At 39.9% G+C, this 15,290-nt stretch overlaps 1 protein-coding gene across 3 annotated transcripts in view; it reads left to right on the plus strand.

Moving 5' to 3' along the window:
* Positions 1 to 15,290, plus strand: part of SERAC1 (serine active site containing 1) — a 60,318-nt gene extending 45,028 nt beyond the window's left edge. For all 3 annotated transcript variants that reach the window (XM_032407566.1, XM_032407563.1, XM_032407564.1), the window contains 7 exons: positions 5,380 to 5,530; positions 7,154 to 7,295; positions 8,327 to 8,421; positions 9,661 to 9,758; positions 11,228 to 11,410; positions 12,521 to 12,664; positions 14,233 to 15,290. In XM_032407566.1, coding sequence (XP_032263457.1) covers positions 5,380 to 5,530; positions 7,154 to 7,295; positions 8,327 to 8,421; positions 9,661 to 9,758; positions 11,228 to 11,410; positions 12,521 to 12,664; positions 14,233 to 14,369 — 950 coding nt within the window. In that variant the 3' untranslated portion in view covers positions 14,370 to 15,290. The remainder of the gene's footprint in view (positions 1 to 5,379; positions 5,531 to 7,153; positions 7,296 to 8,326; positions 8,422 to 9,660; positions 9,759 to 11,227; positions 11,411 to 12,520; positions 12,665 to 14,232) is intronic.

Below are 15,290 nucleotides of genomic sequence, written 5' to 3' on the forward strand. Positions count from 1 at the left end.
CATACACACATACACATCTTATCCATTTACCCACTGACGTACCCAGGTTGTTTCCATATCTTGGCTCTTGTAGATAGTGTTGCAATAAGCATAGGGGTGCTTATGTCTTTTTGAATTAGTTTTTTCATTTTCTTTGGATAAATCCCTAGTAGTGGAATTCCAGGATTGTATGGTATTTCTATTTTTAATTTTTTGAGGAACCTCCATACTGTTTTCAACAGTGGCTGCACCAATTTACATTCCCACCAACAGTGTGCAAGGGCTCCCTTTTCTCCACATCCTAACACTTGTTATTTCTTGTCTTTTTAATTCTAGCCATTCTGACTGGTGTGAGGTGATAGCTTATTGTGGTTTTGATTTTCACTTCCCTAATGATCACACTTTTTCTTATGCTTGCTGTTTGCATTACCAATCTTTTATCTTTTCCCCTTCTTTTGCTTTCATTTTTCTGTGACTCTAAAAATAAGTACATCTTTTATAGACAGCATATAGTTGCATCTTTTTTTTTAAATCCAGTTTGATCCTTTTAATCAGAGTGTTTTGTCTCTTTACCGCTAATGTAATTATGAATATTGTTTCCTTTTTTTCTCCTTTACTGACTTTTTTGGGTTACTTGAGTATCTTTTACATTCTGTTCTTTCTCCTCTTTTGGCTTTTTATATAGTATTATTTGTGTATTTTTTTTTTATTGCTGGTATCCTTAACTTATCACAGTCTATCTTGTATTATTATTATGCCACTTTATATATAGTGTGAGATTCTTACAACAGTGTAATTCACTTTCCACCCCTTGCCTTGGTATTGTCGTAATGTATTTTATTCCCACATATGTTATAGACTTTGTGATACATTGTTGTTATTCAGTCAAGTGATACTTAAAGACGATAAGAAAAAAAGTCTTATTTGCACATTTGTAATATCCAGTGTTCTTCCTTCCGTTCTGTTTATCTACATTTACATCTTGATATCATATCCCTTCAGGCTAAAGACCTGGGCCTGCTGGATAAATTCTCTCACGTTTCATTTTCTGAAGGTCTTTCCTTTGCCTTTATTTGATTATCCCAGGAAGGAGATTTTCCATGGATAAAGAATTCTGTGTTGACAGTGTGTTACTTTTTCTATCAGCACTTTAAAACTGTCATTCCATTCTCTCCTAACCACCGCTATCTGATGAGAAGTGTCTTATTCCCACTTTCGTTCTCCTGTATGTACCTTGTCGTGTCTTCTCTGGCTTCTTTTAAGGTTTTTATGTTTGGTTTTTAGCAGTTTGACTATGAAGTGCTTGGTTCCTTTTTTATATTTATGCTGCTCACAGTATGCTGAGCTGACTGGATCAATGGGTTGATATTTTTGATCAAATTTGGAAAATTTCCAGTCAGTATATCTTAAAATACTTTTTCTTGTCTTCTTTTTGCTCTTTTCTCCTTTTGGGACCTCAGTCATGGATATTAGATCTCCTGATTCTGTTCCACAGGTCGTTGAGACTCTCTTCATTTCTCTTCAAATATTTTTTTTTCTCTGTGTTTTACTTTGGATAATTTATGTTGACTTATCTTCAGTTTCTTTAATGGGATAGAGCCTTGATCAAATCAGTATTTTATTTAAAAAACCCACAAAACACTCTTCCCCGAACTGAACCCTGGCTCTTATCCCAAGTCTTTCATCCTCTCGGTGATTTCAGTATCTACTGGACCAGCCCACTGAACACCTTGGTCTCTCAGTTCCTTGACCTTCTCATCTCCATCGACTTCCTTCTCTGCTCCTGATTGTCTAGTACTACACTCCCATGCCACACCTGGATTTAGTCATGGCCTGAAACCACTTCACCTGCAAAATCAGTAATTCACCTCTCCGAGCACATCCTCCTCTCATTCAAGCTTGTTTTTGCATCTGCTCCCACAGTGACTGGTTTTATTCTCTCCAGGAATTTATCTGCTGACCCCTTTATTTTCTCCCAGTCCAATCGTCCTCTTTATCCTCACTCCCCTCCTGACGCAGTGTATATATATTCCGTGGTCCATCATTTCATTGACGTTTTCTTCAGTGCCCCAGAACTCCCTTTCTCTTCCATCCTCTGAGCACACCCTTGGTCAAGACCCCAGCACTACAGAAAACCTCCTGTCTGCGGCTTCTGTGGCTGAGCACAGAATCATAGCAGACTGGCCATCACCTTCAGTTTCGTTCAGCGGTCCTGTTTCTCCAGGCAGCCTGCCTGAACATTCCTAGCAATGACGATTGGAACCTCCTCCACATCCTCAGACCTTCCCCAGACTCCGTCCCTCTCAGCAGGTGACGTCTCCTACTTCAGTGAGACAGCTGAGACCCTGAAAGGAATTTCCCTCCGTTTCCCGCTACCAAAACCAAACCGGTCTTCCCCTTTTCTGCTCTTGATGATAGGAAGAGGGCCATCTCTTATGAGCCCTCCAACTACACCTGGCTCCTTTCACTGTCTCAGGGATTGCCAGTCTTTTCTCATCTGCGTAGTCAGCGGCTCCTTCTCAACAGGACTCTTTGATCGACACAGATTAGGGGACAGTATGAAGAGCCACCTAAATTCGTGGCGCGACACAACACCCCCCTGCTTTTTCACCCTCTCTTTTGCTTTTGATTTTATATCTCAACTTTTCAGAGTTATCTATGCTTCTTTTTGCTCAGCTCCCATTATTTCTGAATATTTCAGTAAAGCGGCATTCTGCTGCTTTACCTTGTTGTATTTTTTCCTTTAGGCATCCTGTATCTTTACCTATATATATAGGTGTGTGTATATATATATATAAATCTTAATAGTATCAAGTCTGTAACTTTTTACCATTCAGATTTACAAAAGTTAAAAAGATACTGGTAATAGCCACTGCTGATTGAAGGTGTGTTAAAACTGCACCTCTCATATATTGTTGGTGAGGATGTAAATTGATTCAGTTTTTTGATAGGCACTTAGTATTTATTAAAAGAATGTATATACCATTTGACCTAGTAATAATACTACTAGGACTCTCTCCTACCTCAATACTCATGGGTGTTCCTAAAGATTTGTGTATAAAAATGTTTATTGGACTGGTGTTTGCAGTATGGAAAAAATAGAAACAACCTAAATGTCTGCCAGTAGGAATAATGTTAAATAAACAATGGTATACTCAAATTATGTTAAATGCTATAGTTAAAAAGAAAAGTTGATGTATGTGGAGAGCATTCCAAGACATAATACTGAAGTACTAGATTCAGTCACAGAACAGTAGGAATAGTACGATTCCATTTAGGCAAAAAAAAAAAAAAAAAAAGGAAATAGAGCTATAGTGTATATGTAGAAGTTATAGGTATAGGACTGAATTTTTAAAAAGGTTTGGAAGGGTCGCCACCAAACTTTTAACTCTAGTTACTTTGGAGGATATAAGTGGAATTGGGAAATGATGGGAGTGCTAAAGTGGGACTTTGATTATTAAAAGCTATTTTTAAATTGTTTTTATAATTATCATGTATTCAGATGTTACATAATTTAAAAACACTGAATCTTAAAGACGCGTTTTCCAGGGGGCATTTGATGTTTTGTAAAAGGTGAAGTATCTCAGGCATTGTGAAAATACTTTGTCAACTAAAAAAAGCCATAGAAGTGGCTTGTGCCATGATTTCTTTTGTGTTTCCTTTCTTGGGATTCCATTAAAAATAAAGCATAGGGGCCCCTGGGTGGCTCAGTCGTTAAGCGTCTGCCTTTGGCTCGGGTCATGATCCCAGGGTCCTGGGATTGAGCCCCGCATCATGCTCCCTGCTCAGCGGGAAGCCTGCTTCTCCCTCTCCCACTCCCCCTGCTTGTGTTCCCTCTCTTGCTGTCTCTCTCTCTGTCAAAAAATAAGTAAAATCTTTAAAAATAAATAAAGAGAAATAAAGCATATTTTTGTATGTATACCAGTAATATACCTGTATATCTTTATAGGTAGAATTTTAAAACATTCTTATTTGTTATTATAAAGCTTTCTTTAACACATTTGGAAGGGGCATTTTTTGATATTACAAATTTGAATATTGTTAAAGAATTATTGGGCCTGAGACTTCTTTTGGATTGTCATCACACTGATGTTCCAACACTTTGGCCACAGAGCAAGGGAGGAGGACATGGGATAGCTGCTTTGTACTGAGTGCCTGCTGGACTTGGTAAGGGCAGTTTTTATATGGATTAACTTATTAGAACCTTCTTCCAGCCCAGGGAGCCAAGTAACTTAACTGAGGTTCCACAGTAAGTAAGTAGGGGACAGAAATTTTGAGCCCACATCTCTGCCCTCAAGGCCCATATTGTGTTATTTTAAGTTATATAAATAAAATAGGAATAGATTCTCATGGTAAACACTTCAGAGAACATAGGTACAGCAAAAAAAGTTAAAACCATCTTTATTTTTTTAAAAGATTTTATTTATTTGACAGAGAGCACAAGCAGGGGGAGCGGCAGACAGAGGGAGAAGCAGGCTCCCCACTGAGCAGGGAGCCAGCAGCAGCCTTGATCCCAGGACCCTGAGATCATGACCTGAGCTAAAGGCAGATGCTTAACCAACTGAGCCACCCAGGCACCTTTTTTTTTTTTTTTTTTTTTAAGACTTTAATATTCTCTGGATCCATCCATGTTGTTACAAATGGCAAGATTCCATTCTTTTTTAAGGTTGGGCAATATTCCACTACATATATGTACCACATCCTTATCCATTCATCTGTGGATGGATATTAGGTTGTTTCCCTGTCTTGCTCTTCCATATTGTAAATAATGCTGCAGTAAACATAGGGGTGCATATATCTTTTTGAATTAGTGTTTTCTTTCTTTCATTTTCTCCTAGTAGAGGAATTACTAGATCATATGGTAATTCTATTTTTAATTTTTTGAGGAACCTCCGTACTGTTTTCAACAGTGGCTGCACCAATTTACCTTCCCACCAGCAGTTCCTTTTTCCCCACATCCTCGCCGATACTTGTTACTTCTGAGCAAGCTCATTATTAAGAGACCATTTCTTGTGTGTATTAAAGGCTGCTAGTGTGTCAGACAATCAGGATGACATAACTAGTATGAAAACTTACTGAGTTTAGTAATTCTCGCTAAAAGCAGAATATCATATTCTTATTGATGACATCTCTAGTAATTGCAACCTTTGTTAGATTTTCTAAAGGAAATGGCTCTTAAACCCCTCTACCTTCTCTGAGACCCCCACACAGGGCACCTGGCGTGGGGCATCACGTGCTGTGGGACGTGGAGAACCTTAGTGCAGAATGCAGTTGGGGTATTCTTTCTTCTTGGGAGACGGATGCTGGAGTCTGCCTTTCTCCCACCATTTTCAGTCAGAAACCGCTCAAAGTGTCAGATGGAGTAGTGTGGGTATTGAGGGGGTTTGTTCTCTTCACCAGGTTGGGTTTCCATACTGGCAGAGGCGATGAAGTCTCACCGCATTATGGAGGCCTCACATGCCGCCCGAACCCTGGCTAATCTAGACCGAGAGACTGTGCAGGAAAAATACCAGGATGGCGTGTACGTGCTACACCCCCATTATCGCACAAGGTGAGGAAGCAGACAGTCGCCTTGTTTCCTATGGGGGGTAAAGCCCAGGGGGCTTATCTTTTCACTTTACTTCTGCATAATTCAGATGTTAAATACCTTATAAATAATCCCGAGAACCTTACTTACTGACACAATTTGTCTGTAATAACCTCAGAAGAATTGCGGGCTGTCATGGAAGTATGGAACTAGCTAAACTAATCAGTGTGATTTTACACCAAGGGCTGACCTTCAGTAAGATCGCATGCACCTCTTGTAATGTGGCCCCCCTTAAGCTTTGTAATGCCTAGTTCTTTGTTTCACTACTTGTTTCCTGCAGATCTGAGTTAATAGCTGATTTGGATTGTAGAGGTTGGTTTGGATGGGAGGAGATAGGACATCCTGTGCAGGCAGCCATATTATATTAGCCTGGTTCTGGAACTCAGAAGGACTGGACAAAGTTTATGCAAGGTATAAAATTGTTCACTGGAAGGAGTAAGTTGTAATAAATTTGACTCATGCTCCTTCTTAAGATTATTTCTGGTCACCATTTCCAGTTGTATCATTGCTGAGATAATAAATATAAGGAGGACCACAATGAAAAAATTATATGTTTCTTGGATTTTTCTCAGTACTTTAATAATACCTCAGAAAATAGGAAAATCGTTTAATTGAAAAATGGATTTTGTGGTTAATTCCAATTTATAAACAAAGTAATATGGAAATGTATTTCATATGTGTTGCATAATTGTGTGTGTACTATAAATAGCTTACAAATCATATGCTATCTACAGTTTCTAAAAATGTTACATCTAAGAACATCTGGGTGGCTCAGCTGGTTAAGTGTCCAACTCTTGATTTTGGCTCAGGTCATGATCTCAGGGTCATGAGATTGAGCCCTTTGTCAGGTTCTGTGCTGGGCATGGAGCCTGCTTAAGATTCTCTCCCTCCCTCTCCCTCTGCCCCTGCTCTCATATTAAAAAAAAAAAAAAAGTCATATCTAAAGACTATGAATTACTTTAAAACTTCATTTTTTTTTTAAGATTTATTTATTTGAGAGAGTGTGAGTGAGCGGGGCGGGGGTGGGGCAGAGAATTTCAAGCAGACTCCCTGCTGAGCATGGAGCCCTACACGGGGCTTAATCCCTCAACCCTGAGATCATGACCGGAGCCGAAATCAAGAGTCAGACCCTTAACTGACTGAGCCACCCAGGGGACCCTAAAATCTCATTTCTGATAAACATTTATTTCCTTGGTAAGTTTTTAAAAATCTTTCATGCATGCTCAATTTGAAACTACACTAGCATCTTCTTACTTAATTTCTTAAATACTTTATTGATTTGTGGAATATTCTGATGAAATTCTCTGGAGGGCAGTCTATGACATGTCACTTCATTGGTTATTAAACTCATTACAGTTGATTTTGGTTGGTCTAGCTGGCTAGGGCTAGCTGTGTCTCCATTCTTGTAGAGAGAGCAGTGCGCACACTCCATGTATGTCTGCCACACCTGTGCTTACACAGCTCGCCTTCATCGGTTATTTCCTGTATGTGCACTTGCTGAGCACCATCCACAGAGTGGTAGGTAGACTCTTACCAAAGCAGTAATGCATTTATTCTGCTTCTTTTTAAAACTCTCTCCCCCATCAGTCAGCCCATTAAAGCAGATGTCCTTTTTATTCATGGCCTTATGGGAGCAGCATTCAAAACGTGGCGCCAGCAGGACAGCGAGCAGGTTTTAACTGACAAGATTTTAGAGGATGAAGCCAGGTACACCACGTGTTGGCCCAAGGTAAGGAAGGGCTACCTCTGGTAGGCCACCCTCTTCATGACGCACGCTGGTGTCTCTGGCTATTGAAGCCCGCATTCTGAGTTGCTTATTTTTCTCTTTTTCCTGGGATGTTTCTACCATACAGTTTTTCTGTCCCTTAGAGACACTTGTAGTATGTTCATGAACAGCTGGGCTCGTCACCCTGCCTTCTGTTGTGTCATTTCTGGTTAGGGTGTGGGCTAGAACTCTAAAAGAATCGTTCATTGAGTAAAAAACTGGCAAGGACCAATATTCGTTCACTCCTATTAAAAATATAACAAATAATACATTGCTAGTTCTGTGATTTTAATAATTATAAAAATAGAAATACTTTGAAGAGATATTCAAAGTATTTCTATTATAAGATAATTCTACTTTGGATCTCCTCGGTGATATTTCTTCTAAGAGCCTTAGCTCTGGGGTGAACGCACTGCACGCAGTGTACCCAAATCTCAGCGACGATGGCTAGGCCTATAGTTTGCAGGGCTGTGTCCACCGCAGCTTCTGCACCTTCACGGAGGCTGTCCTGCACAAAGAGTGGTTTGCACTGTGTCTCTGGCAGCACTGACCTATGGAGAGGGCTATCGGTCCTGCGTCCACAGACGGAACCGTGGCTGCAGTTAGCATCTCTGCGTTCTCCGCTCGAATCTTCAGCCGTCGGATGGTGCCATCTGTCCTGAGATCATAACTTTCTATTAAATGCTTTCTAAAAGCCAATTTGATTTGGACTCCACAAACTCCCTGCTTCTGGCCATATAACACATTACAACTGAGAACATTCTCTCGAAACTCGCATTGGCTTTATGCTAAAAATATCGATGCCTCCTTGTGACCAGAGACATAAAAAAGTAAAATGCCAGAACCGGTTTTCTAGTCACCTTTTAACTTTGTTCGAATGCAATGTGTTATAGTTGTCCGTATCAGTGGCCTTTAGTTACAGGTGTCAATCACTAGCAAACACCGGGAGCAGTGGAAATTCATGTGTGTTCTTTTGTACCTTACATTTTGTGTAGACATGGTTGGCAAGAGACTGTCCTGCTCTCCGAATTATATCTGTGGAGTATGACACCAGCCTTAGTGACTGGAGAACGAGGTGTCCTATGGAAAGGTAACAGAGGGGACACTGTGGACTGGGAGGAAGGGCCGGGGTCCACGACCCTCAGGGATTGAGGGGAGCTTTATCTTTTGATGCCACAGACAGAATTTTTTTATGAAAAACCTTTTTTCTCTTCCTTCTAGAAGGACTTAGTAATATATAAACAGTGAACTAGTGTAAGGCTTGGATCTAGTGTCAGTGTTGGGTTCCTGAAGTGGTTCATTTATAACTATTCTGGTAGTAAGGACCATGGATTCTATAGCAGAATCTCCTTTACTCCCAGAAGTAAACGTGAGGCTTTTTGCTTCTGTGTTCGCAAGTGTATTGGCTACAGGAAGCAAAGGAAAAGATGCTGAGCAATGTAGGCTGCCTCTGTCACTTGCATGTCATACATGCTGATTGTGTATACAGGAAGAGGAGCACTGGACCTCTGGGCTCTGGGACCTGGATGGTAGCCGATTCTGCCTGTGACCCACTGTGTGGTCTCAGGTCATCTAACTTGTCTGGGAAGCTTGGTCTGCAAGTTGAGAGCGTTGGTCGGAATCACTGGTACTAAGCTGAGCGTTGTCTCTGAACAGCCCCCACGTAGGTGCCAGGGGGCAGGAGCTCAGGGGTCCTTCCCCATTGCACCAAGAGGAGCTCTGACAAACCTTTATTGCAAGGAAAGGATTTTATAGATAAACAGTTTGAAACTACCAGAGTAGATCGTTTTGACTTTCCCTTTTAGCCTGAAAATTACTTTGAATTTTCTGATTCTAAGAGCTTTCTGGTATTTCTAAATAAACCAAAATGATGAAAGCTTAATGTTTGCAGCATAAGTACAAGTAGAACTAAGTAGAATTGCAGCTTACCATGTAGGTGAGCTCACAGCAGACAATGCAGCATTATTTTCAGGCCACATGATGACAAGAACACACATCCTGAGTGGTGGGGGCAGTCGGTGTGAGATCCAGCTTGTAAAAATTGCCAGATGCGTAATAGATGCTCAAACCCTGCTTGTTTAGTAAGTGAATGGCTTGTTCTGGGCCTAGATATTCCCAGTTATGCCACTGTGACTAAGTTAGAAACGGGGAATGAGCAGTTGTAGAAATCAAACAGAGTAGGGGTATTCCTGACCCCAAAATATAGTATGTAGTATTGGCCCAATGAAAGTTCTTGCCTTAAAAACTTGGATAGTAAAATTGTGTGTGTGTGTGGGGGGGTGCGGAATCAATAGCCTCATATAATGCCTGCTGTTTTCATTTTGTTCAGAAAGTCCATTGCATTCAGGAGCAACGAACTTCTAAGGAAGCTCAGAGCGGCTGGTGTTGGGGACAGGCCAGTCATTTGGGTTTCACATAGCATGGGAGGTAAGTAGGTTTCACTTTTGTGAAGCCAGCACTGTGAGGTTATTGTCAGCCAGTGGGGCTCACCTGTTACCACAGCTCCCTGTTTCACTTAATACTGGCTCCTTTGCCCTCTAAATTAATGTTTTTGGCTATAGCTAAGAGTTTTTAAATGACTGCTTTCCTTCCATCCTAATTGTTTTTCTACAAGGGGACCACTAGTAACAAACCATATCAAAGGAACATGTGGTTGGCAACGTAATGCTTTCATATAGCGATAATCAGTGAACATCAGAAGCAGTCCGTGGCTCATGTAAGCCTGCCTTGTGAATATCCCTCAACATTCCTGGCTGGTCCCTGTGCTCTCCTTTCTTCCCTGCATCCCCAAGCATCGCAGAGCCCACAGCCCCAAGCCTGCTGAGGGGGAGGTGTGATGGCAGATGTCTGCTCTTTGGGTCCTGGTGTGTGCTTGCTAAGTGTCATCTGCTCCTCTCGGCCCACTCCCCAGCCCATTTCTCACAAGAGATGTTACCATCCGCCTTGGAGAGGGCCTTGCTACAGCCTCTGGCCTAGTTTATCTGATGAAACGCTCGGGATTGCAAACTCTGAGGTGGGGCTCTTTGCTGAGAGAGACGTAGATGTAGCCCTTTGTGTCCACAGAGATCCACGGTTACCAACCATATAAGTGACCTTTGTGTTGTATTATCAGCTTCAAGCCCAGGGTGGGGGGATGGAAGAGATGGGGCCTTCCTAGGTGCATTTTCCTACAGAAACTTTGTTTTCCATGGTGGATAAGCTTTAGGGGCTCTGTCTTTTTTGAATATTAGTACTGTCCTAATGTTGTGGTCATTAGTGGGCCACTGGGGACAGGATAGGGACACATGGTGCTGCATATTTACTTCATTGATGGACACCCAACATAGCAATGCCTAGTACTCCTTCTAGGAGATAGTGTATTCTGTGATAAAAGATCTGTCTAGGGTGAGTTTCTAGGATCTTACCTGTTTGTAGGCTTGTATTATGTACAGTTGACCCTGAAACAGCATGGGGGTTAGGGACCCTGACTTCCCTGTGCAGTCAGGAATCTGCCTATGACTTTTGACTCCCCAAAAACTTAGCTACTAATAGCCTACTGTCGACCAGAAGCTTTACTGACCTCAATTAATATGTTTTGTATATGTATTCTGTATGTATTCTTACAATAAAGAAGATGTAAAGAAAATCGTAAGATACATTAATAGTACTGTACGAAATCCATCATGTGTATAAGTGCACCCATACCATTGAAACCATGCTCTTCAAGGATCCGCTGGATTCTAGGTCAGCAGTATTACCAAGTGCTAGTATTTTAAGGCCCTGTGTGTTGGACTCTAGAGAATTATTTAAACTTTAAAGAAAATATCTCTTTCTGTGTTGTTCCCTATCTCCTTTTGTTTTATGAATAATGGAGGGAAGAAAAAGAGCTTATGCATTGTTTTTCTTTGTATGGCTAGGTCTTCTTGTCAAAAAGATGCTGCTGGAAGCCTCTAAGAAGCCAGAAATGAGTACTGTTATAAACAATACCAGAGGAATAATTTTTTATAGCGTTCCTCATCATGGATCCCATCTGGCTGAATACTCTGTTAATGTTCGCTATCTTCTTTTTCCCTCTTTGGAAGTCAAAGAACTCAGCAAGGGTAATATTTATGTTCTGTCATGAAGGGGAATTGGGATTGTATTAATATCAGTTATACAGGAGAAGGAGAAAAGAAGACGGTTTCTAACTTGGCTATATTATCCCATTTTATTATTTGTATACAAATTGTGTTTAGACTATCATGGAAAATTTTTAGTTTGGGCTTGATTTTTCTTTGATACCTTTCCTTAAGGTATCAAAGGTATCCTCAAATACAATTTTAATACTATCTTAAATATTTAAAATTTTAAGTTATATCATGTTTTAAGGATTATTCCAAATTACCAATGAACCGTTTTCCATGAGTTTGGAAAATCAACTGTTAAAATATAAACAGACTTAAGATTTTCAGGATATTAATTATAATACTTATTTTGATTCATAAACATTTTCTCAGTTTCTGGAATGCCTGTTAATCAATTTGGAGGCCCTGGCTGAGCCTTTAATATGCTAGTTGTCTTTTTGTTCATATTTTCTCTTTCTTCTGCTTTATGGAGAGTTACTTAACTTTATATTCTAAACCGTCTATTGAACTTTATTTTTTGCAGTCAAGTTTTATTTTCCAGAAGCTCTTTCTTGTTCTCTGAGTCTTTTGAAATCATTCTAACAATACTAATTAGAGTTTTTTCTCAAAGTTCCTTTCTGTTTCTTCACTGAGTTCTGTGTCTTCTGTGCCCAGGTGTTTTGTTTGCTCACTGGGTCTCTTTTAGGTTGTAAGCTATCCTCTAGGGTCTGGTATGTCTTGGTTGCCTTTTCCTAGTTGAGGATGGGGGACAGGCCCTCTGTGATTATAGACAGTTCTTGTCGATGGGAGGCTGTGCTTTAGGGTGAAGGTTCCAGCCAGCACACTGAGGGACCCCAGTCCCACATACCACATTGCCCCGCATGCTTATGGTCAACCAGTAACATGTGAAGCCTCTCCCTCGGCCTGCCGGCCTCTATCAGTTCTGCTGTGGCTTTAGCTCTACTCTCATCTTAATGACTTCATAGGAAGGAGAGAAAATAAACAAGTTATTATCTTGAACCAGAACCCTAATTTTCTCTTTAGTACATTTTATTATAAATTGGGTAAACAGAATTTGTCACAGTCTTGTTTTCTGGAATTTTACAGATTCTCCTGCACTTAAAACACTACAAGATGATTTTCTGGAGTTTGCTAAAGACAAAAATTTTCAGGTGCTGAATTTTGTAGAAACACTGCCAACTTACATTGGTAGCATGATTAAACTGCATGTGGTGCCCGTGGAATCAGCAGGTACTCCTTCTTTTGAAATTTGTTTGCTGTTAGATGCCTGGTTGGTGGTACCTATATTTAATCATAAACAATCCATTTTTATATTCAAGCTTCTCAGTTTTAGGAGACAGTTTATATGAAGATCTAGATTCTATTATTCTTTTCAGCTATAGATTAAAATTTCTCTGCCAACATACAACCTTGGCATTACTCCTCCCTCCCTTCATTTAGCTGGCAGAGGTTAACTGGCTGCCTCCGTGAGCTCTGTTGTATTAAGAATTCAAAGTCCTTCTATCAGCTACAACGAAAGGGGCATTTAACAGACTGATAATTGATTTGTTAAAGCTTTCTCTGTGCAGCTAAAGGTGTGAAAGCTTTAACAAATGAAAGATTTTTTTAAATGTTTTTTTCCATTGGAATCTTAGATGGGGAATATTCAAGCAACAATTTCTTTTATAATCCTGGGGTTGAAGGAAATAACCAATACCTTTTACTGTGGTGTATTATAATGTAATATAGGCTCTTTGAGGTAGGGCCCAAATCTTAATTCTCTTTATTGACTCCTGTATTACTCAGTAATAGTAATAGTAGATAACCCACACATTTCCTTCCTTGAAATGCTTTTCTCTCACCTGGCCAACCTGATGACCTCTGAGGCAGGATTAGGTGCTGTCTTAGTGGCACTCGGCCATACTGAGAGCTCCCAGGGACAGTGGGAATCTGGAGTGCCTGCCAGATGGTTCTTCAGCCTGTATAACAAGTTTTGTCCTAACTCCATTATGTATTAAATACTCTGTAGTAGAACCTAAAGAGGCTTTACCACAAAGTAATACACTGTACAGTGAAGAGTTACTATTTAGTAGTTGTAGAACTTAAAAAAAGGACTTTGGAAGCTTGAAGCAAAAGTAAAGGTAATACTGTGGGCCACCTGTTTGTCGCTACAGAGCCTTGTCATAATTCTGTCTGCCCTTTGGGGTCATGAGGAGGTTTGTCTTCCTTCATAACCATCACCTGCATTCCTTACCTGGCAGTCCTCACCAGGACCTCTTGTCACTTCCATCTAGGTGCACTTTGTTAGGCTGAAACATCAGAAACTCAACTAGATCTCTCAAGCACTAAATCATCTTCCCCCTGGCAGAGTGAAGAATGGATCCTATGTGAGACATTCCCATTCTTGTCATCAGGACAGGGGAGCTCATTATGAAGTATAATAATATAAACTCTAGAAAAAGAGGTGGTTAAAAGAAGTGTGGAATAATTTAGTAGTAACATGCATGTGTATAAAGGTTTTGATGATGATACTGCTCAGGTTCTGTTCACTATTAAATTAGGAAGTAGGCCAGATTACATACAAAGAATTTATGAAAAGCTTAAAATTAGACCTACTAAGAATCCATTCTCGTGTGATTAGTCACATGTAGTTTAGCTATGGTCAAACTTCCAGTTCCTGTATCTTTTTAGAGTCCCTTATCACAACCAAATCACCATTTAGAACTATCCATACATCTTCTTTCAGTATTGACAGGGGACGTCTAGATTTTTACTTAGATTTTTACTTAAGATTTTATTGATATTTTTGTTTTCTTCAGATTTAGGCATTGGAGATCTAATTCCTGTGGACGTTGACCATTTGAACATTTGTAAGCCAAAGAAAAAGGATGCTTTTTTATACCAGCGTACCTTACAATTCATCTGTGAAACTTTAGCCAAAGACCTTGAAAACTGAGTTATCTTCTTCCATTTTGCAAGAAACTTGGTGTTCTGTTCTCTTTTTAAGCTCTGAGCAATCATGTGAACATAGTCACTATGGCATCGACGTGGTCTGGAGCATGTTGCAGGCAACAGAATATGGTTCTCAGTTCATGCACTATAAAGCACAGAGTGGCAATCAAAGAATGAAGGGCTAGATTGGATTATTTTGATTTAAAAGAAATTCCGTGTGTGCCAGCTTATGTTTTGCAGTGTTGTCCCTGGTGCAGGGAACAAGCTGCTAGGGATAGAAAATGCCTTTTGTCATCTATGATGGTCTCCAGCTCACGCTAGGAGGAACACTGATGGTTTCTAAAGGGAGAACAATCATCACAAGAATACCATTTAGAAAGTACCTAGAAAGGAGACTGAACTAGAATATAAAAACTCTTTGTTCTGGGTTTCCATGTGCTGTAAATTAAAAAAAAATATGTATATCCGTGTAAACCTTTGTCTCACATGTTAACTTTGTCAGACCTGTTGTCATCCATGGGTCAGTTCCTTATAAGTTTTTCATATTGCTGAGAACAAATACTACTTTTTTTAAAAGAATTATAGCCTATAGTAATTCTTTCCAGACTGTAGCTACCTATACTTGTATTTTTTCCCAGATAAGGATAAAGTATCTAATCCATTATTGATCAGAATATGAAATAAAACTATTCTAAGCCATTATATATACTAACAGTATCAAGATTCTTTTTAGCTAAATAATGTGTACCTTTCTTTCATGCTCATTTAAAAGTTGCATCAATTGACCTTGAGCATTTGAGAAATAGGAAATCATGTAGTGCCTGGCTCAGTCGGTAGAGCATGTGACTCTTGATCTCGGGGTCATGAGTTCTAGCCCCACATTGGGTGTAGAGATTGCTTAAAAATAAAATCTTAAAAAAAAAAA

This window comes from Phoca vitulina, unplaced genomic scaffold, assembly GCF_004348235.1.
Source record: "Phoca vitulina isolate PV1807 unplaced genomic scaffold, GSC_HSeal_1.0 scaffold9, whole genome shotgun sequence".
In the NCBI taxonomy this organism is placed as follows: Eukaryota; Metazoa; Chordata; class Mammalia; order Carnivora; family Phocidae; genus Phoca; species Phoca vitulina.